The following is a 26,885-nucleotide window of genomic DNA, read 5'->3' as shown; positions in this document are numbered from 1 at the left end:
GAGGCATAATAACAGACCTTTCAACCAGAGAGACAGGGAGCTGAAAATCTGCGGTGTTTGAAAGCAAAGAGAAATGAAGGATTGTTAAAAATAGAAATAGTCCCCCGTTGGTAAAAACAAACAAATAGCTTTAAAAATCTAAGAACTGCGCCCTGCATGGGTGGGTTTGCTAACTGTCAGCTTCACCAGTTAATGATGTAGTTTGTTTAATGCAGATAGAAAAGACCATTTGTACCAATGCTGGGCTTTGTGTGTGTGATTTAAAAGTCAAATTGAGTGGAAATGCAGCAAATACTAAATGGCATTGTTTGTTTTCTAATTAATTTACTACAAACTACAAAATAAAGTCTTCAGTGTATTAGATGGTCTGTAATTTTTAGAAGAGAAAGCACTGAAAACTTTCACCTCCCATAGTCCATTAACTTTCTCTTCATCAGAGAGACAAGCTGCATTTTGTGTTTGAAGAGGATATCGATATTTGGGGGGACATCACTTTTGGAGTTTAGTGTGTGGCATAAGTCAGCCAGGGATATCATCTCCTTTGCAAGGCTCAGGGGAGCCCCGGGGGAGCCTGGGCCCCCGTGGTCTCCCTGGGGATGATGTTCATGTTTCATGTTAACAGTCCAGGGATGAAGGCCCCAGAGAGAAGGTCATCTGAGTGAGGACAGCCGCTCCCATCGCAGCTGCACGTGGACTTTTTGTTCTGTAGGGGCAATTAGCACGGTGCAGGCACTCAGTATAAGAAAGCACAGAATGGCTGAGGAGAAACTGCAGAGAGGGTTGAACCCGCAGATCTGGGTGCAGAATCTCTATCAGCCACAGGCTGGTTCTGTGACCTTCGGGCGAAGTCATCTGAACTCGCTGAGACTTAGTTTTCTTATCTGGAAAATATGGGTCATAACAACTGCCTCCTAGGGCTGTTCTATGGGCTAGAACTTACAGCTCATAAGTGGAGCGCCTGACATGTGGTCAACAGATAAATGGAAGTTATTATAGATCAAAACATTTCAGGGTGTGCAGAAACCAACCTGGGAAGTCAGTAAGTAAGCCTTATGAGTCTTTGTTCTCAGCTTTCCTCACATTTCGCCTTTACTCCCTTACTTCCATGACTGAAATTTTAGTCCTAATGTTCTTTGCTCAGGACTTATGTTGTTACTGAACCTAAGTTCATGTGTCTGATGCATAGTGAAGCCAAGCAAACCTGAAGTTTGGAGCAGAGACAGGTTTACTGCAGGATTGAGCAAGGAAAACATATGACTCTTGCCCCAAACACCCTGAACTCCTCAGAAGATTTCAGCAAAGCATTTTTAAAGGCCAGGAGAGGAAGGGATGTCTCAGGGTATGTGATCAGCTCAACCACAATTCCCTGATTGGTTGATGATCAGTCTTTGGGAGTCAGCAGGTCTGGGGGCTACGTGCTCATGATCATCAGGTAGTTCATTTCTTCCCTTTGGTGATAGTTTTAGCATCTAGGCTTTCTTGATAGCTGATGGCTCAGCTCAGATGTCCATGCTTTCCTGATGGCTCAGTTGGTAAAGAATCCGCCTGCAGTGACCTGGGTTTGATCCCTGGGTTGGGAAGATGCCCTGGAGAAGAGAAAGGCTACCCACTCCAGTGTTCTGGCCTGGAGAATTTCATGGACTGCGTAAGTCCATGGGGTTGCAAAAAGACGGGCATGACTGAGCAACTTTCACTTCACTTTGGTATCTGAAAAACTCGGGAAATATGCATGAGATACTATTATCCAGGTACCTTAGAGAGGAGCTGTAGCAGAGGATATGGGGGAGAGGTCTGTCCTGGGAAGGCCCATAGGGTCCTGGGTAACATTGTGATATGGTCTCCTCCCTGCCCTAACCTCAAAGCCACAGTTCATTCCAGCAAGCTTGTTCTCAGAATCGTATTATTTGATGGTGACACAGACGAGAAAGGCAAACATTGCCAGAAGTTTATCATTTACCTGGTGTTCACTGCACCAGGAACTGGTTTTCTTTTGGAATTACCTCATTACTTCATTTCATCCTCACAACACTCCTCTGAAGCCAATTCTGCTATTACCCCCATTTTACAATAAAAACTGACCTATTGATGGGCAAGATAATTGTCCAAGGGGACAGAGCCATGACTGGCGTCTTGGCGGTCTTGCTCTGAAATCATGCTCTTCGCCACCACTCTGTGCTGGCCTTGAGATCCTGTTCTTATTTCATGCCAGATGGTTGACCTTCAGGGCTTGCCATTCACAGGGCACAGGAGTTTGGGAATTTTAGCGAATACTGGTCATTAGGGCCCAAGGGAGCCTATGAAGTCCACTGTCAGCCCACCCTAGAATCTATTTCTCTATCAAGGAATTCTGAGTGCTGTGTGTCCTTGGAGGGTCCTTCATGGGGAACAGGGCGATTGAATGCCCTTAGCATTATGACCTCAGTTAGGAGCTGTTAAAATTAGAAACTTCATGAGAACTAGAAGTGCAGCAGCACTTGATCATGCTGTGCACTCTAATGCCTCCACTGGCAACTGGCACAAAATGGCAAGTGAGGACTGGATGGATGGATGGAGGAGTGAACGCGGACAAATGGATTTGATGGTTGTGCAGACCAATGGACGGATGGCGCTCTTACAGGAAAGTTTACAGTGAGGAACTGATATCAAACTATTTCACGGATCTTTAATGGTTGTGTCTCTTCCGTACTTTTGCTAGGTTATAATTTTCCCTCGCCATGATATTTATCTTGCTGAGTAGGTCATTCCAAATGGCTACGTAAAATCCAAAGTTGGAAGTCGAAGGTCTTGAAAGCACACAGATCAGAACAACATTAAACAATAAATTTATCTAAAAGAAGTAAGAAACAAAATTCATTCAGTCAGTCAGTCAACAAATACTCTTTGAGAGTCTATTGTGTGTTAGGTAACTCTTATGGCAGCTTAAAGCATAGCTTTTAACAAAACGGAGAAAAACTCTGCCCTCCTAGTGAATGCATTCTAATGGAGGAGATATAAACAAACACTCCCCCACATAATGGATGGAGCTGCTTAAGTATCCTGGAGAAAAGTGAAGTGAAGTGGGGGTGGGGAGGAATATGGGGAAAGATAGGGTTAGGTGAGGGGGATTATTTAATATCAGACAGTAAGGGTTAGTTTGAAATTGTGTAGAAGTTTTATTCTACATTAGAATTTGAGAATTTAAGAAAATTAAAGTAGTGAGTATAGGGGAACAACTGGGAATTAGGAGTCCCAGATTAATAGTAGAGATTTTTCATGTAATAACAATAAAGAAGCAAATACTTTTGACCTGTGTGGTATACTTTTTTTTTTTTCCTTACAGGATTAGCAGCTCTGGACTTTTTAAGTGATAGCATTTGCCAGCCTTCAGCTGAGAAGCTGAACGAAGAGCCATCCTTCCTGTCATCAGCGCGGCAAAATGAGGGGCAGAGAAACCGTGCTGGAAGGAAGCAAGGTCATCTGCTGAACCTTCTTGACTTTGGCCCAGATCACAGCTCAGATTCCACTCTCGCTCCGAACTGACGTACCCCACTTTGGTGCCAGGCCTGGAGTGATGCGTCCCTGCCTCCGAGCGCCTCTCATCCCGTGAAGGCGGAACATGACGACCAGAAGCCCCGCGTGCCACGTCCCGGCGGTGAGCGGCCACATGGCTCACTATCCCGCCGCGCCCTACCCGCTGCTCTTCCCGCCCGTCATCGGCGGACTTCCCCTGCCCCCGCTCCACGGCCTCCACGGCCCGCCGCCTCCGAGCGGGTGCAGCACCCCCTCACCTGCAAGTAAGTACCGCTGCAGTCTTCTCTCTTTTCTCTCGGTTGATTGAAAGCAGGGTGGTTCATATCCAGGCTGCGTTCTCATTTCGTTGGGTGCCGGTTCCTCTGGATCTAGAACTGTACCTTAGGTTCCATCAGCAGAAAGGTGACTTGAAACCAGATAAATGGTGAATCTTAAAATTTGGTCCGTTCAAAACCTCATTGGTATTTAGTTCTATTGGGTAAATTGTAAACAGAAATGTTGATCAAAGATGTGATCAGTGTACCTGAAGAAATTGGTCATTTGATAAAGGACATGAGCAATGAATTAGATGATGCCATAAAAATCACTGACGATAATCCTGATTTTAGCATTGATTTGGGTCGTGAGATCTTCCTTTGAATCTTACTCATTTCCTGGGTACAGATAAAACCTGTCATTGTTTTCAGCTTCCCAGGGATCTTGGCTACCAGTTCATACCCCATGAGCTTTTTAAATGTCCTTGATCACTTTTGGGTCTTTGAGCCACTTCTTACCTCCAATCTTCTCTAAAATGTTGGGTTTACAGTATTTTAAGATAAAAGTAGTTCAATTTAGAATTCTTAAAAACTAATGTGACTCATTCATAGAAAGCATCCGTATTATGTGATTTAAAGAACAATAGTTCTGCCTGTTTGAAGGCAGGCTGTGGTAACCAGCGAGCTCTTCCACCTTTTGGAAACGGTTTTCCTGGTTTGGCACCGGGAGGTAAAAGGCATATGGGTTCAACAGCGCTGCATCAGGTATCTGCAGCATCTTCTCTAAGTTCTTTCAGGTTCATAGCTCGGCAGGAGCTCTTCAGAGCTCTGCCTGCTGGTTATTTCATATTTTGCTGCTTTTTGAGGTGTTGTTCCAAATATTTGTTCTTAGAAGTATCTCCTTTAAATTACTCCTTTCATTTTTCTGTGTGTGTGTGTGATACAATTAATTTTTATATTACATTTCCTATAGCTGCAAGTTTTATTTTAATTATTTTAATATTTATTTTTATTTACTTATTTATCTGCTACATGGTTGTCTTTGCTGCTTAGTTTCTCCCTCCTGAGCTCACTGGGAGCAGGAAGGTTGCCCCACCTCACTGGGACCCCTCAGCTCTTAGTATGGTGCTTTCAAAGTTCATAGGAGAGGGATTTCTGGATGCCTGGGTATTTGGATAGATGGATGGATGGAGGCTTGAATGGATGGGTGGATGGATGAATGGATGGACAGATGAACAGACTCTCACTGCAGGAATGTTGGCTGCAATCACTCTACTATCGTGCCTGATATTTACTGATCTATTTTCCTTCTTGGAATGCATGACCTGATGGTAATTCTCTTCTGTGTTTTGGATTTCTGGCCTAAGCATGTGACCAATAAAGTCTTTTAAGTTGCGTAATAGCATTTTCCCATGCTTCTCAAGTTGAAATTGAAAGTAGATGCAGCCAGAATACCTTCTTGGCTATCAAGAGAGATGGGGAGAAAAAGGTGTATTTGAACTATCTAGCTGACCCAGGTGCCAGTTCAAACCCTGTTCAACCAACATGCAAATGGCATAATGAGGTTACTTTCAACGAACACAGGAAGGGGCCTGACTAAATGACTGTTAAAGCTATTAAAATTTCCCTTAGGAGCTAATTGTGTAGCACAGCCAGCCTGATGGACAACACATTCTAACACATTCCTTTCCTTAGATCAGAAGTATATTTTGTAGATGTAGCCAAGAAGTTAAGACTCCTTGGAGTTACGAGTTTTAGTGCCATCCTGGGTGATCTAATCTTGCAGGTGGAAAACAACTCGCAGGTGGGTGGCTGCAGCCCCGATACACCCACCAGCACGTGCCAGCAATGTTGGCCTTCTTTGGCTGCTGATTGTAAGGAGAATGCAGAGCAGAGTAAATGGAAGGACAGTGAGATCTTTATGCTGGATGAGCATCCCCGAACACTCGAACAGGCTCTCAACATACAAATCCCTCACCCATCTGTTTGCAGATATTTTTAGAATTCTACAGAGCAGCACTTGGCACACTGCAGCCTGCAGGGCAAAGCCAGTCCACCACCTGTTTTTGTAAATAAAGTTTTATTGGAACACAGCCACACTCATCTGTTTACATATTGTCTATGAAAGTGAAAATGTTAGTCGCTCAGATGTGTCCTGCAGCCCTGTGGACTATAACCCACCAGGCTCCTCTGTCCATGGAATTCTCCAGGCAAGAACACTGGAGTGGGTTGCCATTCCCTTCTTCAGAGTATTTCCCTACCCAGGGATCAAACTCGGGTCTCCCATTGCAGGCAGATTCTTTACCCTCTGAGCCACCAGGGAAGCCCCATATTATCTATCGTTCCTTTCATGTTACAATGATAGAAGCCATATAGCCCACTTATCCTAAAATATCCACTATCTCGCTTTTTACAGAAGTTTGCTGGCCCCTGTTATGGAGATAAGAACACTGGGATAGGAATCAACTCATCCCACATCTAGTCATGCTCTGTGTCTAACAGGAACTGTTAGCTTCTCTAATTCCTTAGACCCTGAACAAGCTGGGCTAGATTGTACCCAAGATCACCTGTAAACACAAGGCTCTTCTTTTCATTTCACAATTACTGAAAAAGCACAAGATGCCATCAATACTAAGTTGACTCATCAGGCAACTCCTGGTTTTCCACTTCAAAGCTCGTCAATATTGATTTCATATAATTGAGCTTTCAGAAGAAGAGTGTTTGCAGTTCAACAAAAGAGGATGAATAATTAGTTTTTTCTGAGGACATGGGTGAGAGGGTGCTGAATGATTGCATCTTGGAAGATGTCACTCAATGGTGTCCGGAGAAGGGGCAGAAAAAGGACGAGGTTCAGAAAGGTCAGGCCTGAAACGCCAAAGCTGGCTTGCTTCACACTCTGGCTAATACCGGGTTTAATTACTTCTTGTAGTAGACGAAGTACATGAAAGCTGCTCAGAAGAAGAACATTAAAAGAAGGCACTCTTACCATGTGGTCTGTTAGTTGGCCCTCTGAGAGGAAGTTGTCTTTGTTAAAGCCTGTGGTTTAGAAAGACCAGGAAACAAGGGTCAGGTTAAAAAAAAAATTACACACAAACTGTTTCTTGCTAAAATTAAACTTGAAGTTTTATTTATATACTGAGGTCAGTTAGGTAGGCACATTTCATAAAGTCTTGATAAGTAGCAAAACACACGCTTGGTGAGAAGCTGGCTGCCATGGGACACTCAGGGAGCAAACGCGGTAGTGCTGACTCCATCACGGGGTCCTGTCCCTGCACGATGGGCCCTGCTGGCGCTGCTGTCATAATCCGTACACACCTCGACTCTGCAGCTCAAGCAGAACATAAATTCTCCTGCCTTGTAACAAGCTTCTTTCAGCACCATGTTATATATAGCTGGAGAACTTCCTACTTCAAGAGCAAGTGAGGACAGTTTCCGTAGCAGCTACTGATGTTACCCCTGTTCCTCACTCTTGCCTCCGCCGTAACTCTCCAGCCTGGGGTTCCTAGGCCAGAACTGGATCTCTGTCTTCCTAGGGGACACAGGTTCCCATTCCCACATATGAGAAAGTCCCTGACCCAACATCTCCTTTATAGTCATTCAGCCTTCCCAAGCTTCTCTTCCATAAACTAGAAAATATTTTTATTTAAAGGATAGTCTTTTATAAAAGTCACATTCGATCTTTTCAGGATACAGACGGAGTATAAATTACAAAGGAGAGCTGTACTATAAAGGGGTGAAATCAGAGGCTCTCCAGGACCCTTTCAACACCAGGAGGAGATGGCCCTCTACGTCGCTGCTCAGATTTTCTCCTGGCCTCCGCGCTGTTTTCAGGCGAGCAGCCCGTCTGTCCTTGGTTTGTGCCAGTGGTGGAGCCTCTGGCTACTGGGATGACCATTTGTGACCACGCACAACTCAGAGGGAATCTCGTGGCCACCTTTCAGAAATTCTCTTCCCCAGAACCTTCCAACAAAAAGGAAAATATATATATATTTGCAGGAGAGAAGTGAACTTAAGGCATCTTCCACATGTGATGTCCTCGTCTTTGCTTTATGACTTAATTCTTACTTCACTGAGTCTCTATAAGCTTAGAAATGAGGAAATACATAAAAGAGAGAGTTAAAATAAGTAGTAAGAACAACCTACCCTGTATTGAGCATCTCCTAGATAATCCACTGAGCGTTTATTTAAGGCATGTCATTCTTAAACTTTTAAAATAGATCCCTAATATTGCTGCCAGGCCATGAGCCACAGTCCCATTTTACAGATGAAGACTATGAGGCTTAGAGAAAGTAAAGCGCTTACACAGCTAGTTAATGTTGGGGCCAAATTCCAAGCCCAGATCTTGAGGCTCCAGAGTGCTTGTGCTTCCCAATGTGCTGGGCAGTGAGAGCTGCTGAAGGCCTCGGATTATCCCCCGCTGCACTGTGGGTGTCTCTTTCCCAGGACGGTTCACAGAGCCCCTGGGGATGAAGGACCTCACAGCCTCTTCAGTTTCAGCAACTTCCCTGGGAGGGCTGTCCTTTTTCATCAGTGAGGAGTTGAGGGTGGGCCCACAGGCAGGGAGTCAGTGCGATGTCTCCACTCAGCTCTCTGCTGTGAGCAGCAAGCGCGTCGTCCCCAGCAAGCAAGGCTTCCAACGGGAGGAAAGCCCAATACGCTGTGCCAGGGACACTCAGAATTTAATGTTCCAGGGCTCTCTGTGAGCGCTGGCCCACTGTCCGTCTGCCTTTCTTTATGTTCCTTTCATGGCTGCTTGTTCTGTTTTATGGCCGCACATGTGCTTTTTTATAGGTTGTGGTAAGCTGGAAAATATTAAGAGTTTTGGCTTTGGAGCCTCTCTCAAAGTGATCTCCATTTAACGCCAGCATCTTAAAATGAGGGTTGTTTCCCCCGCTTCTTTACTGATCAGAAAGTGCTGTCAAAAATCACAAAATTCGGTGTTTGCTTTAAAAAAAAAAAAAAAACCCTCTGGAGAGGTAGACCGTGAATCTCAGAATTAACGATGACGGGACATAAAATGGGTCTTATTTCTATCGCTTGTCTGCAACCCAGAGGAGCCTTGTTTACCCAGCTTGTCTAACGCAGGGTGTGCGGCCAGATTGGAATTTCTTATTGCACGTGAAGAACAATGGGCCCGGAGGTGTTGATCCTGTTTCAAATACATGCAGATTGATGATAACTAGAACCAACTCATTGACTTGTATTATCCATCATCCTTGGCTCTGTAGTCTTATCTTCTTCCTCCTGCAAGTGATATTTGTCCTTAAACAGACACAGTGACCCCACTGGACCCCACTGGATCGCATCTAATTTTAATGTGTCTGGGACTTAATATATTGCTGGCATTTAGTGTGTATGTCGCATGTAATAGTATGGTTCATAGGTATGTAGCCTTCATGATTTTCAAGCCAAATAAAAATAAAGTAAAATACATTTAAACAAAACTTGCGAGGAATTTGAGTAGGTGTACCAGTGTTACAGCTGTTACAGTAGTAATTTTTGCCCATTTCATCTGCTGATGGTGGTTGTGTATCTCTGAATTTCTAAGGCTGAGAGATGTCAAAGGCTTTCACCTGCATGTTTTGGATAGAGTTTAAGCTTTTGGCATGATTGAACAGTTTTCGTATCAGGCCCAGCCTAGGGCCTTGTGCATATCATATCAGAGGCCGTCCCTTACAGGGGAGGAGGCATTGATTGCTTCAGTGAGATGCCTCTTTTCCCCAATAATAAAGGGATCTTTGTGCCATCTCCTCGATGTCCGTACCATTTCCCCAGACTCTGAGTGAGTGAACGTGGAATCCTCTGAATAGTTCTAACGAGGAGCTGTTTGTCGAACTTTACCCCAGGGGGATCAGGAATATGTGAACATGAATTAGAAACAAAAAGATTATTGTTCAATTTCATCAAATTAACTGCGATGCCCAAAGGAGAATCTCAACTCTTGAAGTATGTTTTTGAATAGAAATAGGCTTTCAGTCCACGGAGGTGATCATAAAAGCAGGAATGAATTTTCCTCTAAGCTTATTCCTTTGATTATCTCCAAGAAGAGGATGTTTGGAGAAAAAAAAAAAATAGACCAAAAAGAGGCCACGAATGGAGGAAAAGAAAGGGGTATTTTTGAATTTATATTAGAATTCCTTTAGATTTATCAAATAAATTAAACAGACTTTTTTTTTAATATGCATTTATTTGGCTGCACTGGGTCTTTGTTGCAGCACACAGGAAATTTGGTCTCCATCACGGCGGGATCTTTGCTTGCAGCATGTGGGGTCTAGTTCCCTGACCAGGGATCAAACTGGGCTCCCTGAATTGGGAGCTCGGAGTCTTAGCTCCTCAACCACCAGGGAAGTTCCCTAAATAGACATTTAAAAAGAGTATTTTTGAACTCATGAAAATCGAACCTCTGAAAACTGGAACCACAGCAGTTCTGAGTTGGCTGAGTCGGCCATGAGATACGAGAGCTCCCATGGGTTCCAAATCTCTGTCTTGATGAGTCCATTGATCTACAACTCCTATACATTTCAGATGGGTTATTTTGCTTCTAATGATGAAAAACCCATTCGGATGACCTTGAGTGGTGGGAGGTTAGCCTCCATACGCATCCGCGTAGCTGGGCTTGAGGGCAAGTAGCATGCCACTAGGGGCTGCCTTCCAAGCTGTCTTCAGGGTGCAGCTCAGCCCTCCCACAGCAGCTCTGGGGGTTCGCGCTATGTCGTCGGATTGACATAATTCCCTATTTTGTTTTGCTTCTCGGTTTTTCTGCTTCAGTTCTCTCTAACATGAGAATGATTCTTGAAAATTTAAGCAAGAAAGATGGGGAGGAAAGGCGGGAGATAGGGAGGGAGGGAGGGAGGCAAGGAAGGAGGAAAGGAGAGAGAGAGGGGGGAAAGACAGAGACAGACTCTGGCAGCCCGTCTGAGCTGCAGGCCACCGCCAAGAGCTTGAGGCCACCAGACCCTCCAACGGTGCCAGACAGGTGGTACCATCCACTCGCTTGTTTTCCACTTTGCTGTAAGAATGATGCTAAAAGTAGCTGCCATCTATTCAGTGCGCTCCATGTGTTACCTCTGTCTGCCACCTGGAAAGAATTAAAAAATAAAGACTGAGGTGACCAACTTTCCTAAAGTTGCCCCAGCCAAAAACAGTGGGACCAGGTTTGAACTCCCCCTGCTGTGACCAAAGTCAGCCTCGTTGTCACACCTCCTGATGGCAATGGATATTGAGGTGGGGCAAAGGTTTTTAGAACACTGTCTTACACTCCTATTGGGAAGTCATGGTCACCAAGACTCATTTAGATCTAAAACTCTGACTGCTCTTTGCCTTCGAAGACCTTGATTTTTTAAAGCCTGTAACATCCCCCTTCACCTGTGTACCTACTGTGTGCGTTTTATTTATGATAAGGGTCCTGTTCTGCGGTCTAGTTGATTTCATCGCTTTTCCTCCTCCCTGCATCTGTTAACCTGAACACCTGGTCCTGCTGAAGCTCTTTCAGAGTGTATGGAGTGAGCGAATTGATGGTTCTGTCTGGCAGAGGGTTTTGGAAATTTGTGGATATGCTTCTGGATGTCACAGTGATTGGCAGAACTATGAGCATTTGATGGACACGGGCTCAGGGCTGCACTGCGCGTGATAGAATTCCCTGATATCTCACGGCGTCCCAGTGTCTCCACTAGTCATACCAAAAGCCCTCCCCCAAAGAAATTATGATTAACTGAAGCGAAACTGTAATTCTACTTTAAGTATAATGGTAAAATATTGTATGCTTTTATTGTGTCTATAGTGAAAGTGAAAGTCATTCGGTCGTGTCTGACTCTGCCACCCCATGGACTGTATAGCCCCTGGAATTCTCCAGGCCGGAATCCTGGAGTGGATAGCCTGTCCCTTCTCCAGGGGATCTGCCCAACCCAGGGATCAAACCCAGGTCTCCCGCATGGCAGGTGAATTCTTTACCAGCTGAGCCACCAGGGAAGCACAAGAATACTGGAGTGGGTAGCGTATCCCATCTCCAGCAGATCCTCCCGACCCAGGAATCGAACCGGGGTCTCCTGCTGCTGTGTAAACCGAGAGGAGGTTCATCTTCATTTTTTGAGGGTTTTTTTTTTTTTCAGAGTGTTTCTAAGAGTCATTCACCTTTTCAGGAAATCGTGTCACTGATGGCAGTGTTGTTCGTGGTATTTTGTTCACCAATACCACACATTTCTGTCAACTTGCATTTGGAGTTAAAGCATCCATTGCAGCTCTGCCTAGAGGGACAAGCATCTTACCATTTCTTTATGCTCGAGCATTTTTACACACTGAAGTAACTATTATTTTATCATAAGTGATCTTCTTTTAATTCACTCTTGATATTGCAGTCAGGGCATCATATTATCTTCTTTCAAATTACATATGCAAGTGGGCTATATTATCTATAGTTCTCATGTTGATATAGTAAAGCAGGTATTATGACATATGTTACTAAAAGAAGCATTGCATCTAAAATGTTGAAGATTATTGGAATGAAAGGATAGGTGAAGGGATGCTGGAATGATTCAGTGAAAAAATAACAGTGTCAAATAAACTGCTTAAAATAAACGCTCTAGCTGTTGAGAGGAGCAGAAGAAACTTTAGAAGTGAAATGGACAGGAAAAGGTTTGCAAAACCAAATCCTGTGACTGTGCCGGGCACGGGACGGTGAGTCGGCACTAGGAAAAGCCATGGCAGAAGATCCAGGGAAAGGAGGAAGGTGCTTTAAGTTTCCCATCTTGGATGGCACGTGGGGTTGGCAAGGACCCATCCAGCCCTTGCCTCCAGGTCCTGATATGTAATCAGACTCTCTAAGGTGTACAGAAGGGAACCAAATGTATCATTACGCACGAGTTCACTCTTCTCGTATTTACTTAACACACGTGGGTTAAGTGCTGCAGTCGGCACCTCTAAGTCTGTCTGAGGCTTTTCTGGGAAACCCATCAGAGCGATCGGTTCTTATTCATGTGTCCTGTCAGGTTCTACTTCCAATGAGATGTCATCCTAGGGTTTACTAGGAAAAACGTACAGGACTGTTAGAGGTTGAATTATGTCTCCCCAAGAGATGTTGAACTCCTTACCTCCAGGATCTATGAAATGGATATAACTTTACTGAGAAGTAGGATCTTCTCAGATGATCGAGTTAAAATGAAGTCATTAGGGTGGGTTCTGGTCCAGTACGCCAGCGTCCTTGTAATGATGGGAAATGTGGACCCAGAGGCAGAGATGCAGGGAGGAGACTGTGAATTTTGGGGTCATGCGGCCACAAGAGAAGGAACATCAGAGACATCAGTGCCTTTGCATTTCAGCCCAAGGAGCACATTCCTTCCATTGCCTTTCTTCTAGCTCCATGAAGAAATCAAATTTCCCTGCTGTAACCTAGCACACAGTGGATCTTTCCTTTTTAAAACAGTCGTATTTCTAATTTTGCAGTTCAAATGTGGCTGTTGCTTGAACGGTTTAGCTGTCTCTTTGGATTATAACTTCTACATGTAGAGGAGAGTGTTTTGTTCTTTCTACCACACTACATGACTGAAATATAGCCACCTAAATATTTTTAAAATAGACAAATGGGCCATCTGGAGAGGTAGCACAATAGGAGACTTGAGTGTGCCACATGTAGCCAACTCACAAACTTGTGCAAAATAACCTCTGTTTCTAGGCTCAGAAAATAACATATAGTCCTATTTCTCTTTAAAATAGTTATTTTTTTTTGTCTGTATTGGGTCTTCGTCGCTATGAATGAACTTTGTCTAGTTGCGCTGAGCAGGGGCCACTCATTGCTGCCGTGGACGTGCTTCTCACGGCAGTGACTTTTCTTGCTCTGGAGCGTGGGCTCAGTCGTTGTGGCACATGGGCTTCCTCGCTTCTCTGTGTGTGGAGTCTTCCCAGCACCAGGGATCAAACCCACGTCACCTGCATTGGGAGGTGGATTCTCAACCACTGGGCCACCAGGGAAGTCCTGTTCCTATTTCTCTACAGAGATTTTTATTCCATATAATTTTCATTGATTACTCTTTGAGACCCCATGGACTGTAGCCCACCAGGCTCCTCTGTCCATGGGATTCTCCAGGCAAGAATACTGGAGTGGGTTGCCATTTTCTTCTCCAGGGAATCTTCCCAACCCAGGAACTGAACCCAGGGATCGAACCCAGGTCTTCTGCATTGCAGGCAGATTCTTTACCATCTGAACCACCAGGGAAGCCCTAAAAGAGAGATAGAATTGCTAACTAAACATAGTGAAAGCCTATTTTTAAATTCATTATGGTCTTTTTTTTTTTTTTTTTTTTTGCAACAATTGAATTTTATCAACCTGAAATCTATTACCCCTCAGAATTTTGCAAAATAATGTTTATTGGACGTTATCTAAGTGAGAGTTGCTTCAGTCATGTCCAACTCCTTATGACCCTGGGGACTGTAGCCTGCCAGGCTCCTCTGTCCATGTGATTCTCCAGGCAGGAATATTGGAGTGGGTTGTCATGCTCTTCTCCAGGGGATCTTCCCTACCACCTGTGTAAGTCTCTCTGGACCCCAAGGAAACTTTATATTTTCCACTTATTGCAAACCCAAGATATAAAGAAACCAGAACTCCAAACTACTAAGCAATAAATTGACTTATCTTTTTTTCAACTAAAAAAAAAAAAAAAAAGATTGCCAGTAAGCTATCAGAATTAGGGGAAATGCATGGCAGAGCCCCACCACAGACTTCAGGAGGGAGAGACCCTGCTGGCACCTTGATTTTGGACTTCTGGCCTCCAGAACTGCTTGTGGCGTGTTGTTACTGTAACTGTACCTTCCTACCACTGAAGAAGGAAAAACTACGCCTTTTATCTCCCCCCCCAAAAAATCTAGTAATCCAGCTATTTTCACATAATTTTGTTCTCACAGTGACTTTCTTCTTCTGCATGATGTGACTCTGTTGGCTTGAACTGATGAGTGATATTTTAGGGGAGGGTTTTTTTTCCATCGTAGCCAGACTCTCTTGGCTCTGGCAGCTACAAGTCCACGGCCAGGAGCCACAGTGTTTCCCGTGTTTTGAATGAATTTCTCTACGCCTCTTTTGCTCTCTCTTGGTCTCTTCCTTATACATTAAACTCCCACCCCCTCCTATAACCTCCATGTGCCTTCTTTAACATCCGTCTTGCTCTTCTTAGTTTTAAAGGCTTACCCTCAAAGTTCTGCCGGGTTCCCCATCACTGTCATGTCAGAGCCTGTGAGATTCTCCAGAAGAGTCATTCTTATTTCAAGTCCGTATTTCAGGTCCAGTCACTGGGAGAGTACGGGGGCAGTGATCTTATCCTCCTCATCATCAGCGGCTCTTTAGTATCTTAAGCATCACGTTGCTGCCCCTGGCAGTCTCTCTTCAGGATTTGTGAGCTATAAATTTAAGTGACTTTGTCTAACCTTCCAGAATTCTTAGTGGCTTCTCCCTCTTCGAACAGGAAAATCTGAGCAACTCCCCCTCCAGCCCCGGCACCCTTCCTTCAATGACACATTCTTTTTGCTGAAAGCTGGTTTTGTCCCAGCTCTGTCCTCTGTACATCTACCTCTGTTTGTTCTCCACATCTGAGATTCTTTCAGCTTCTTATCTTATTTTAGCTTCATCAACTGATACATGCCAAAAATCTTTTAAAATTGTTTGAGACAACCTACAGAAGAAGGCTGAGCGCCGAAGAATTGATGCTTTTGAACTGTGGTGTTGGAGAAGACTCTTGAGAGTCCCTTGGACTGCAAGGAGATCCAACCAGTCCATTCTGAAGGAGATCAGCCCTGGGATTTCTTTGGAAGGAATGATGCTAAAGCGGAAACTCCAGTACTTTGGCCACCTCATGCGAAGAGTTGACTCATTGGAAAAGACTCTGATGCTGGGAGGGACTGGGGGCAGGAGGAGAAGGGGACGACAGAGGATGAGATGGCTGGATGGCATCACTGACTCGATGGACTTGAGTCTGAGTGAACTCCGGGAGTTGGTGATGGACAGGGAGGCCTGGCGTGCTGCAATTCATGGGGTCACAAAGAGTCGGACACGACTGAGCGACTGATCTGATCTGATCTCTGATCTGAAAGTTACATCACATGTAAGCTTTACTTACATCACATGTAAGGATTCCAAGCCTCACCAAACTCTTCCCTGGTTAACTTTGCCTTCAGTAAAGTGGTTACCTGGGTCTCTGTCTTTTGTATCATGAGTCAAATTTAATAGTATAAAACTTGTACAGATAGAGGGTTTTTTTGTTTCAATTTGTTGTCAAAATCTAAAAACAAAAAAAATCATTGTAGTATTTGCTGGGAATGACCATTTTCCAGTGAGAATGCAATCTTTTAATTTAATGTAAAGATATTTTGCCCAGTGCCCATAAGCTTGACAACTGTCTAGATAAAATAAAAGTTTGGGGGCATTTTGGGGACAAGGATTGTGTCTTGTGGGTACTGATGACAGCGGTAAGTCATGTAGCCGTTATGTAGTGCTGAATCCCATGCCTCACTGCGAGCAGTACCGTTAAGAGACTGCCCCTCTCCTGTAGGGGCAAGAGTCAAGACAGAAGCACAGATTAGGGAAAGTTCATCTTGTTGAATTAAAAATGGATCAGTGCAGATCATTGGGGGAGATGGTACAGACGGCACAGGAGATGTACAAGAGGTACATCTTGTCTACAGGATGGCAGACAAGAGAGTCTGCTATTTCCAGACCCCATCTGTGTCCTCAAAAAGTTTTTTTAACCTGTGTTTCAGCTTCCTGGTCTGTAAAATCATATTAATAATGGTTGTTTTAAAGGGCTATGATGAGATTGTCATCCTCTAATCCATGTAAACTACTTACAACAGTCCTAGAATAGCAGGAACTCAGTAAATAGTAACAATCATCATCCTTACCTGCGCTCCGCTGGCAGAATCAGTCCACTCATAAGCAAAGCTCTCTGGTGCCCCAAGACTGTCATTCCATCAACTGTGTTTTCTGAGCATGGCTTCCTAAGTGTAAAGGCTGTTCTTGGACTCACATGTATTTTCCATATTCTTTAAAGTCTGTATTAGGCATAAGGAAGTTTTCACTTCCCAGAGTTTACATCTTGCCAAGATTTTCCTTTAAATTTCAGAATTCTCCAGGAGATCCTGGTCTCAAGTTTGGGTATTAGAAATGACTCTTTTTTCATGAGTAACAATGGCCTGCAGAGTAATGTGTGTTTATCACAGAGTCCACATTTGAGAAACACGTGTATCTGAGGCTGTCTATCACAGACACGCTCCCTTCAGAGTCAGGGGACCCAAGCGAAGGCAGAGCCCTCCTCTCCTCTGAGGGTTGCAGGCTCTGCAGGTCACTCTGTCTCTATAAACAGTCTCTAATAATGTTTGATTTAATTTCTGTGATGTTTGCAATAACGTTCATTTCTCAACCATGATGGTTTTCCTTCTATTAATATCAAATTTCTCTGATGTTACTTGCTTAATGATTATGAAGTTCACCAACTCAACATGATACCTAAAGGAGAACATTAGTCTTGACGTTTACACAAGCAGCACGCGATGATGGCCACGTGCTTGAAAAGACAGTCACTGTCCCCATGCTTGACCATTGTTGTTTAGTCCCCAAGTCCAGTCTGACTCTTTGGACCCCACAGACTGTAGCCCGCCAGGCTCCTCTGTCCATGGGATTCTCCGGGCAAGAATACTGGAGTGGGTTGCATTTCCTTCTCCAGGGGATCTTCCCAACCCAGGGATCAAACCCACATCTCCTGCAGTGGCAGGGAGGGGTCTTTATCACTGAGACACGTGGGAAGCCCTTCCCATGCTTAGTAAACCTCTTTTATCAGAATGGCTGGATGGAATATTTGGCAAACCAGGGATTTCCGTGGGTTCTGATGGCAATCTGTGAGGCATGACGGGACTTCACACCATCCCTGACCACCCACCCGCCCCCCACCCACCACCTGCTTTGACACCCTGGAGGCAGTTTCAGGATTTGTCTTTCATTTCTTCTTCACAAGAAATTTTATTCGAAAAACCAAAACCAAGTCACAAATCAAAATATGCATGTGCCACTATTAATACTGTCTCGTTCTATTCTGAATCCCCTGATAGGTTTAAGTAAATATACATTAAATAAATATTGCTGCAAAGGTTAACATCTCTTTAGTACTTGTCAAAGTTTTTGAGAATAGAAAGCAAGAGATGTGTGTCCAGAAATGGGCAAGCAGAGAAGTGCTGTGGAGGAAAGGAACAGACAAGGCTTGTTGCTGGGGTCGCATCAGTCCAACTGCACTCCAGTTGCTGGGCAGACACCAGCATCAGTCCAACTGCACTCCAGTTGCTGGGCAGACACCAGCATCAGTCCAACTGCACTCCAGTTGCTGAGCAGACAGAATATACAGAGGAAAGGGAAAGACCTTGTACATCAGAAGGAAGAGACAAATAATCCAAACCAGACATAGTCAGTAGACTTCAGTTTACTAAAAAAATAACTCTGATGTCCCATATCAGCCACACATTGGTGATTAAGGAAATGCAAGTCAAGACCATCTTGCAATGTCCTTTTTTATCCATTAGGCTGAAAAATTAAGAAGTGTGGTGACAGTACCAGGTGTTGGGTAGAATGTTGATCAACATATTCTGAAATACATTGCTGGTGAGAGTCTTTAGTTCTTCTTCACTTTCTGCCATAAGGGTGGTGTCATCTGCATATCTGAGGTTATTGATATTTCTCCCGCCAATCTTGATTCCAGCTTGTGCTTCTTCCAGCCCAGCGTTTCTCATGATGTACTCTGCATAGAAGTTAAATAAGCAGGGTGACAATATACAGCCTTATACAGAAAATAGCTTAGCACTATCCTATAAAATGTAATATTCAGATTTCCTATGACCAAGCAATTTGTCTGTAGGTCATAGGAGAAGCTCTTTAATAGAAATGCCAGGATTCATGTTTAAGAATGGTCATAGTAACACTGTTCCTAAATTGTAAAACTTGAATACCATCCAAATATCTATGAACAGACAAATACATATTCCCTAAAGTCAATTTTTTTCATCAGTGAAAATGAAGTTATAGGCAAAAGCACATATAGACAGTAGAGTCATAATATTGAAAAGAAGAGCAGATTCTTTAAGGCTACATAGAGGATGCTATTTTTATAAATCTAAAATAAATATTGTTTAGAAAAAAATGATATGTTTGTAGTAAAACTGTGCATTAAAAAATCAGGAGAATAATAAAGACCAAATTCCAGATTACAGATATCTCCTGGTGTTAAATGGGAAGGGAAAGTGTATGTGCTAGACGCAGTGGGAGTGATAGAGCTCTAACCCCTAAATATCCGTGTTACTAATATGCTTTATCCCATACACATACGGGTTACTTTTTGTGGTTATTAAGTGCACATTAAAAAGATAAAAACTATGACTGTATCCTTAATGTGTTAGAAACAGGAGAAAGGAAACGTGAAGGAAAACGGCAAAAGCCTTGAGCAGAAAATTCACACGTTACCAAGAAAGAAAAATAGCCAATAATAACATTTAAAAATTTTCAGCCTTCAAAGTAATTGTTCAAATGCAAATTTTTAAAGAAATGCAAATTAAAATTATATCTCTTGTTATAAGAAGGCAGAGATTTAAAAAGAAAGATTCCCATTGTTACCCAGGCTATAGAGAAATATATATAGCGTTGATGGTGAGAATGAAAATTGATGTATCCTTTCTATGGAATAATTTTGCCGTAAATGACAAAGGCCTTAAAATATTCATACCAATGGCTTTGCATTTTGGCTGCTATGAATTTATTCATAAGAAATAAATGTTTTAGTGTGCTTGAGAGAACACAGATATTAGCATAGACTTGTTTATAATTAAAAAAAAAAACTAGCAACAATCTTCCTGGCTAATAAAAAGCGATTTAGTAAAATAGAGAGAGAATGAAATGAATAAGCAACTCTTAAATGTCGATGGAGAAATTAATATATTGACATGAAAATATTTAGTGGGGAAGACAAGTTATACACTTAATAGACTTGTTTTAAATATTAAGAATACTTCATATGCTTCTACTTTTTACCAAGTATATATGTTTAGGGGTGTCTATGTGGGTTGAGGACAGAGCCTGGGGAGCTTATTTATAATACTTATTGCTGGTCATGGGATTATCTGTGATGCTTTCTTCAACTTTATTCTTTATTCTGGGTGATGTCTGTCTCGCTGACCGTTCTACCCTTTCTGCTTAGTCCTTAATTCATAGTAAGCGCTCCCTAAATTTTAACCGTATGAATGAGTACATTAAATCAATCAAGGGCCCCCAACCTCTGGGATCTAATACTTGATCTGAGGTGGAGCTGATGTAATAATAATAGAAATAACGTGTACGATAAAGGTCATGTGCTCGAATCATTCCAAAACCATCAGCTCTCACCCAGGGCCACGGAAAAACTGTCTTCTGTGAAACCCGTCCGTGGTGCCGAAAAGGTTGGGGACCGAGGCTAAATGGCAACTTGTGGGATTAATTGAAATGAAGGAAAGGAGACCTTCTACTGAGCTAATTCAGTTGTGCTCAACTGAAACAAATGCCCTGCATAAATTAGCATCCTTGTCTTCCCAGAGCTGAGGGTTGCATTAAACGTATTCAGGCCCGATTCTGTTTTCAAGGAATTAACCCTTCCAGGGACATTTGCCTTTTGAAATGCTAACTTTTCATTTAAGGTCCTGACTCAACAGTGAGTGGTAGCATTTCTGAGGAGATACTTTGGAGTAGGAAAGTTATTCTATCAGGTTCTTCAAAGCTTTTTCGTACTATATCCACATGCTCCATCCATGCCCCACTCCTAATAACACTTTTCTTTTCATAGACACCAGACAGATAATAATTGTTATCAATCTTACTGTCTGTAAAATCATAATTACCGCCTAAGTAAGAAACTGTATAGATTTGGTTATTTTTTCCATAGCAAATGGAGGTATTTTTTAACTAACAGATTTATGTATGTCCTACGTCATTGAGGAAAATAAATTTTATAACTTACAAAAAATTCATAATTCAACTTTTTAGAATTGTAAAGGAGGACATCTGGGGAAGGGCTTCCTAGGTGGCTCAGTGGTAAGTATTCTATCTGCCAATTCTGGAGATGTGGATTTGATCTCTGGGTCAGGAAGATCCCCTGGAGAAGGAAATGGCAACCCACGCCAGTATTCTTGCCTGGGAAACCCCATGGACAGAGGAGCCTGGCGGGCTACAGTCCACAAAAGAGTCAGACAAGTTAGCAACTAAAACAACAGCAAAACAACAACAAGAACGCTGGGGAAAGAGAAAATAAGTGCGGGGAAGTGGGTTGAAACCAGTATGAGGCCAGGGCAAGGAAGGGCATCCCCCAAGGTAGGTCCTCAGTGTCGCTCGGATGATGTGAAGTCCTGTCCCAAGAAGAGGGTCCACAGAGTCACGTGGACGACAGGCTTCATAACACAGAACCATCTAGCCCCCCAGAGAACACGTACAACTGTATCGCCAAGGGCAGGCCGACAACACGGTAAATCTGACTCTGTTCATGAGTTTGTGTTTTTAATAACATCTCTCAATGCAGGCCAAATTAATCATTCCAGGGTTCAGTCCGTGAAGGCGGGTCCCTGTGGGGATCCCAAGCAAAGTCTCCAGGTACATATAGCTCTCTTGCAATCTGAACTTAATCCAAAAATAAATATGAGTGTGTCAAGACCAAAAAAAAAAAGGCCTTCATAGCCTTCAGGCAATTCTCCATAAAAACTGTTTTCTTTAGCCAAAGACTTTTGTCAGCCGTGAGAAGCCATGAATCTGAGGTTATACTCTCCTGACAAGGACCTACGGAGTCAAAGGAGCAGGACTTTCCCTCACAGAACAATTCTGAGTCGGTTCCAACAGTCACCAAGTTACGGAAAAGTGTAGAACAGCGTATTTAAAAGTGTGGGTTTTGGAGCCAGAAAAAAACCTCCATGGGGACCCAGCCAGTGACCCCGGGCTAAAACCACCTCCTCTCATCTTCTCTTGGTGAGGCTCTGCCCATCTTACCTGCCTGGAAGCATGGCCAGCATGTGGACTGAATCGAAGCCCACGTGGAAGGTCCTTTGCCCAGATCCTGGATCAGACTCAGTTTTTCCCAAAGCTTCAGTCAGTTGACTGATAAGGGGGCAAGGGGTTTGAGGAAGAGGAGGAATATGAAGAAGGTGAAGAAAAAGCGGAAATGATAAATAATACGTGTGCTGTGCTTAGCTGCTCAGTTGTGGCCGACTCTTTGCGACCCCGTGCAGCGTAGCCCTCCAGGCTCCTCTGTCCATGGGGATTCTCCAGGCAAGAATACTGGAGTGGGCTGCATACATAGGACATACATGAATTCCTCCAGAGGAATCTTCCCGACCCAGGGATCAAAACGATGTCTCCCGCATTGCAGGCGGATTCTTTACTCTCTGAGCCACCAGAGAAGCCCATGAATACTGGGTGGGTAGCCTATCCCTTCCCCAGGGAATCTTCCTGACCCATGAAATGAACTGGGGTCTCCTGCATTGCTGGCGGATTCTTTACTGGTAAAGCTGAGCTACCAGGGAAGCCCTCAATAATATGTAAGAGACTCTTTATCATGGAAGGAAAGCTACCTCAGCAGAAGCAGATGGCTTCAAGGTTGCATTTCCCTCCGTTGGATTCATTTGCTTTGGATGAAGGAAGGGATAATTAGTACATATGCTCCTATACCCTTCTGCTTTCCCCTCCCAGTACCATCCCGCTGACCCACACATCCAACAAAAACATAATGGGAGAAGATGCGCTATGTTTCCAAATGATGTTGCCTTCTTTTCTTGAGGTCATCAAGGTACTGATATTTGGGACAAAATGTCAGTGGTGGTGGTTTTTTGGGAGCAGGAAATATGAAGTGTTTCCTAATCTTCTTGTGGCTCTTGCATTATATGGCACAGCGTGTGTGCATGCTCAGTCAGGTCCGACTCTTTGCAACCCCAGGCTCCTCTGTCCAGGGGATTCTCCAGGAAAGAATACTGGAGAGGTGTGCCATTTTCTTCTCCAGGGGATCTTCCCAAGCCGACGATGGAACCCACTTCTCCTGCGTTGCAGGCGATTCTTTACACTGAGCCACCTGGGAAGCCCCACATAGCACAGCAGGAGATGTTTAACTGGCAGGTTCTCTCTGAGGTCGGGGTGGGTCACATTTTTTCCATGGAAAGCTTCAACTTCTTAACTAAAGAATGTGTTTCTTTAACAGGCAGATGAAAAAGAGACTGCCAGGCGATTCCTTGAGGTATGCTTAATTAATTCCAATCTGTTAATGACAGCAGTTTTCTAGTTTCAAATGATAAATGGTGGCCCTTTCTGAAAGGATCTTGAAGTGAAAGGACCTTCTTCCCACCCCCAGGTCTTTTTTTTTTTCAATTTGTCCTTGGCTAGTTCTGTCACTTGCTACTCAGAATGAGCTCACATCAGTACTAGTCATAAATAATGTGCAAAAGTAATTCCTGTCTAATCACTTGGGACTTGGAGTTTTTATGATGTTGCCAGATGTGCCATCAAAAAAAAAAAAAAAATCATCCGGTTCAGAAACGTGATAAATTGAATCAGAGTCAATTAATTCCATGGAGACAACTGGTTGGTTTGCATGGACTTGTGTTGGAGTCCTCATCCATCTTCCTCTCTTCTCTCCAGTCCTCAAATCTGAGCTGGAAGTAGACGAGAATTCTGTAGCGCGACGTTACTGGGAGGTTGTGAGCATGTATGAGACACCCTAGCATAACTTTTATTTCTCTCTCATATGTTAAGCAGACATTTTAGTCCAGTGAAGAAGTCAAAGGGGAGAGCTTTAACAGCCCCAATCTTGTTTCTCATATAGACTCTGTCACTCAACATGCTGACGCCAGAGTGGTGTAAATACCCAGATCTTACTCGTGGGATAGTACTCCCCTGTTTCAATGAATATTCTGCTCAGATTTCATCTTTACTTCCTCTGGACTCTCACCACATGAATTGTAGGTCTCTAATGAAGAATTTTGGTTGTTCGCCCTTATAATGTGGTCAGTGGTTTAAATAAGTATCCCTCCCATGAAACTGTCCACTTGTTGAGGTTAAGTCCTACATTGCTGACAACTTCACTTATGCTAATGCTTTTCACCAAGGAGATCCTCACTAATTTTGTTGAATAAAAAAAGAATCCAAAAACGGATGACTATAAATTTTTATTCTGAAGCACATGAGGGGAATAAATGAAAAGATACATATTGAACTTTTAACCCACTTTGCTGGGTCGTGTTACCGTAACTAAAGCTGGGCAGTCACTAAGTAACTTGGGCTGGGAAGAGACTTTGACTCAGTTCATGCCGTCTATGCAAGGACTTGAAAGGGTACCTTCTGAACCAGGAATTCTGTGCCCCTAAATTACAGTCTCTCGGTGGAGATTAAAATATCTATAATGCAGGGTGACAAGGCACAGTAGTGTGCTTTGATGACAAATTAACTCTTTGGGGGAAAGGTTGCCCGTGTTGTCTCTGATTGCATGGTCAAGGAATCCCGTGAATTTGCTGACATGTAGGTTTTCCTTTAATATAAAGCAGGCAAGGAAGGGGGAAGAGAAGAAGGTGGGGCGGGGGAGAATGTGAAGTCTATTACGGAAAGAGATTGAGTGTTGACATAATACAGAGTCACAGCAGTTATTCTAGAAGAGTAGCAATGACAGCAAGTTTGAAGGCTCCAAATTTAGTATTTACATTGTTTTTCATCTCTTTTATGCTCACAGAACATAAAGGCAGTATTTTTTCCCAATGACTTGGTAAATATCAGAACAGGAATCAAAAAAGTTTTTCATTATTATAAAGCACTTAAAATCCTTTTTACAAGAATTTTTTCTTTTCCTATTATAATATTATATATATATAATATGCTCATAGTTATCATTTTGGTGGTGGTGGTTTAGTCACTGAGTCACGTCTGACTCAAGATCCTGTGCTATAGCACAGGATATCCTCCTCTGTCCATGGGATTCTCCAGGCCAGAATACTGGAGTGGGTTGCCATTTCCTTCTCCAGGGGATTTTCCTGACCCAGGGATCGAACCTGGGTGTCCTGCATTACAGGCAGATTCTTTACCTATTGAGCCACCAGGGAAGCCCCAATTATCATTTTAATTTCTGTATAATATTTTAAAGATAGAGGTAAGCCATTATATACATGTAGGTGGTTTCTAATTTTTGTACCAGTGCAGAAAGTAATAAACAGCTTTTACATCCCAGGAATATTTTCCATTAAAAAAAAAAAAAAAAACTTTCTTTGGATAACCTTTCAAGAATCAAATGAGATGTGAAAAGTTCTGCATTAACACCAATCTCAATCCAATTTTGCCCTTTTTTGAAGATAAGAAAGAGGATTCTTTAGGTACAACTGAATAACCTCTCATACTTAAATAATTTATAGATCAAACAAAGGAAGTGCTGTAGTGTCTTGGGGATCCGTATAAGCTAATTATTCTCCAGATTTTTCTGCAACTTTTTTTACAGGGTTTTGATTGGTAGGAATCAATGTAACTTTAAAAATCTGTTGGTCAATCACTGTAGAGTTAGTTGTGTTTTTAGGGACTAATTTTACAATGAAGATAATTAGATACTAACTATTATGGCTTAGATTATTTTTTCATGTTTATTACTAGATACAATAGCCTGCAATTTATTTTAGTGAGTACATTTACAGAATAAAAATAGTTCATAAATGTCCCAATATTGATACCTCAGTATGTATCATAATCTAATTTATCTAAAACATAATTCTAGAAACTTTAGCTGTAGTTATTTTCCTCACATTTAATTTGGTATTGGTTGCTATATATACATAATTTTATATCATTGTGTCATAAAACTAAAAGGATTTTTTAATTGAAGTATGGTTGATTTACACTGTTGTGTTAATTACTGCTGTACAGCAGAGTCATTCAAGTCATACGTATGTGTGTATATATATATATATTTGAATATTGTTCTCCTTATGGCTTATCACAGGATGTTGACTATAGCTCCTGTCCTATACACACAGGAACTATGCTGTAAAGTTGTTTATCCGTTCTGTACATAACAGCTTACACCCACTGAGCCCAGCCTCCAGACCCACCCCTCCCCCAGGCCTCTCCCCCCTGGGCAAGCGCCAGTCTTGTTCTCTATGTCGGCGATTCCGTTTCTGTCCCACAGCTAGGCTCATTTGTGTCATAATTTAGATCCCATTCATGAGTGATGTTGTGTGATATCTGTCCTTCTCCAGCTTCACTTGGTATCTCTAGATCCATCCATGTTGCTGCAAATGGCATTATGTCATTCTTTTATGGCTGAGTAGCATTCCAGTGTGTGTGTGTGTACACATATATTTATGTGTGTGTATGTATATTTATGTGTGTGTATACATATATATTTATGTATATGTATGTATATTTATGTGTGTATACATATATATTTATGTGTGTATGTATATTTATGTGTGTATACATATATATTTATGTATATGTATGTATATTTATGTGTGTATACATATATATTTATGTGTGTATGTATATTTATGTGTGTATACATATATATTTATGTATATGTATGTATATTTATGTGTGTATGTATATTTATGTGTGTATACATATATGTGTGTATACATATATATTTATGTATATGTATGTATATTTATGTGTGTATGTATATTTATGTGTGTATACATATATGTGTGTATACATATATATTTATGTGTGTTTATATACATATATATTTGTGTGTGTGTATATACACATATATATTTATGTGTGTTTATATCATTGGAAAAGTCTCTGATGCTGGGACGGATTGGGGGCAGGAGGAGAAGGGGACGACAGAGGATGAGATGGCTGGATGGCATCACTGACTCGATGGACGTGAGTCTCAGTGAACTCCGGGAGTTGGTGATGGACAGGGAGGCCTGGGGTGCTGCGATTCATGGGATCACAAAGAGTCGGACATGACTGAGCAACTGAACTGAACTGAATATATACATATATATTTATGTTTGTGTATATACATATATATTTATGTGTGTCTGTATATACATATATATTTATGTGTGTGTGTGTGTATATATACATATATATTTATTTGGTTCACTTTATTTATCTCATAT

The 26,885-nt window shown here is 42.5% G+C and overlaps 1 protein-coding gene across 1 annotated transcript in view; it reads left to right on the top strand.

The window, feature by feature from the left end:
• Positions 1-26,885, top strand: part of RARB (retinoic acid receptor beta) — a 595,561-nt gene that overhangs the window by 143,801 nt on the left and 424,875 nt on the right. The window contains exon 2 of the mRNA XM_059882386.1: positions 3,320-3,773. Coding sequence (XP_059738369.1) covers positions 3,596-3,773 — 178 coding nt within the window. The 5' untranslated portion in view covers positions 3,320-3,595. The remainder of the gene's footprint in view (positions 1-3,319; positions 3,774-26,885) is intronic.

This window comes from Bos taurus, chromosome 27, assembly GCF_002263795.3.
Source record: "Bos taurus isolate L1 Dominette 01449 registration number 42190680 breed Hereford chromosome 27, ARS-UCD2.0, whole genome shotgun sequence".
In the NCBI taxonomy this organism is placed as follows: domain Eukaryota; kingdom Metazoa; phylum Chordata; class Mammalia; order Artiodactyla; family Bovidae; genus Bos; species Bos taurus.
Note: the sequence above shows the minus strand (reverse complement) of the source record. Positions and strands in the feature narration are given on the sequence as shown.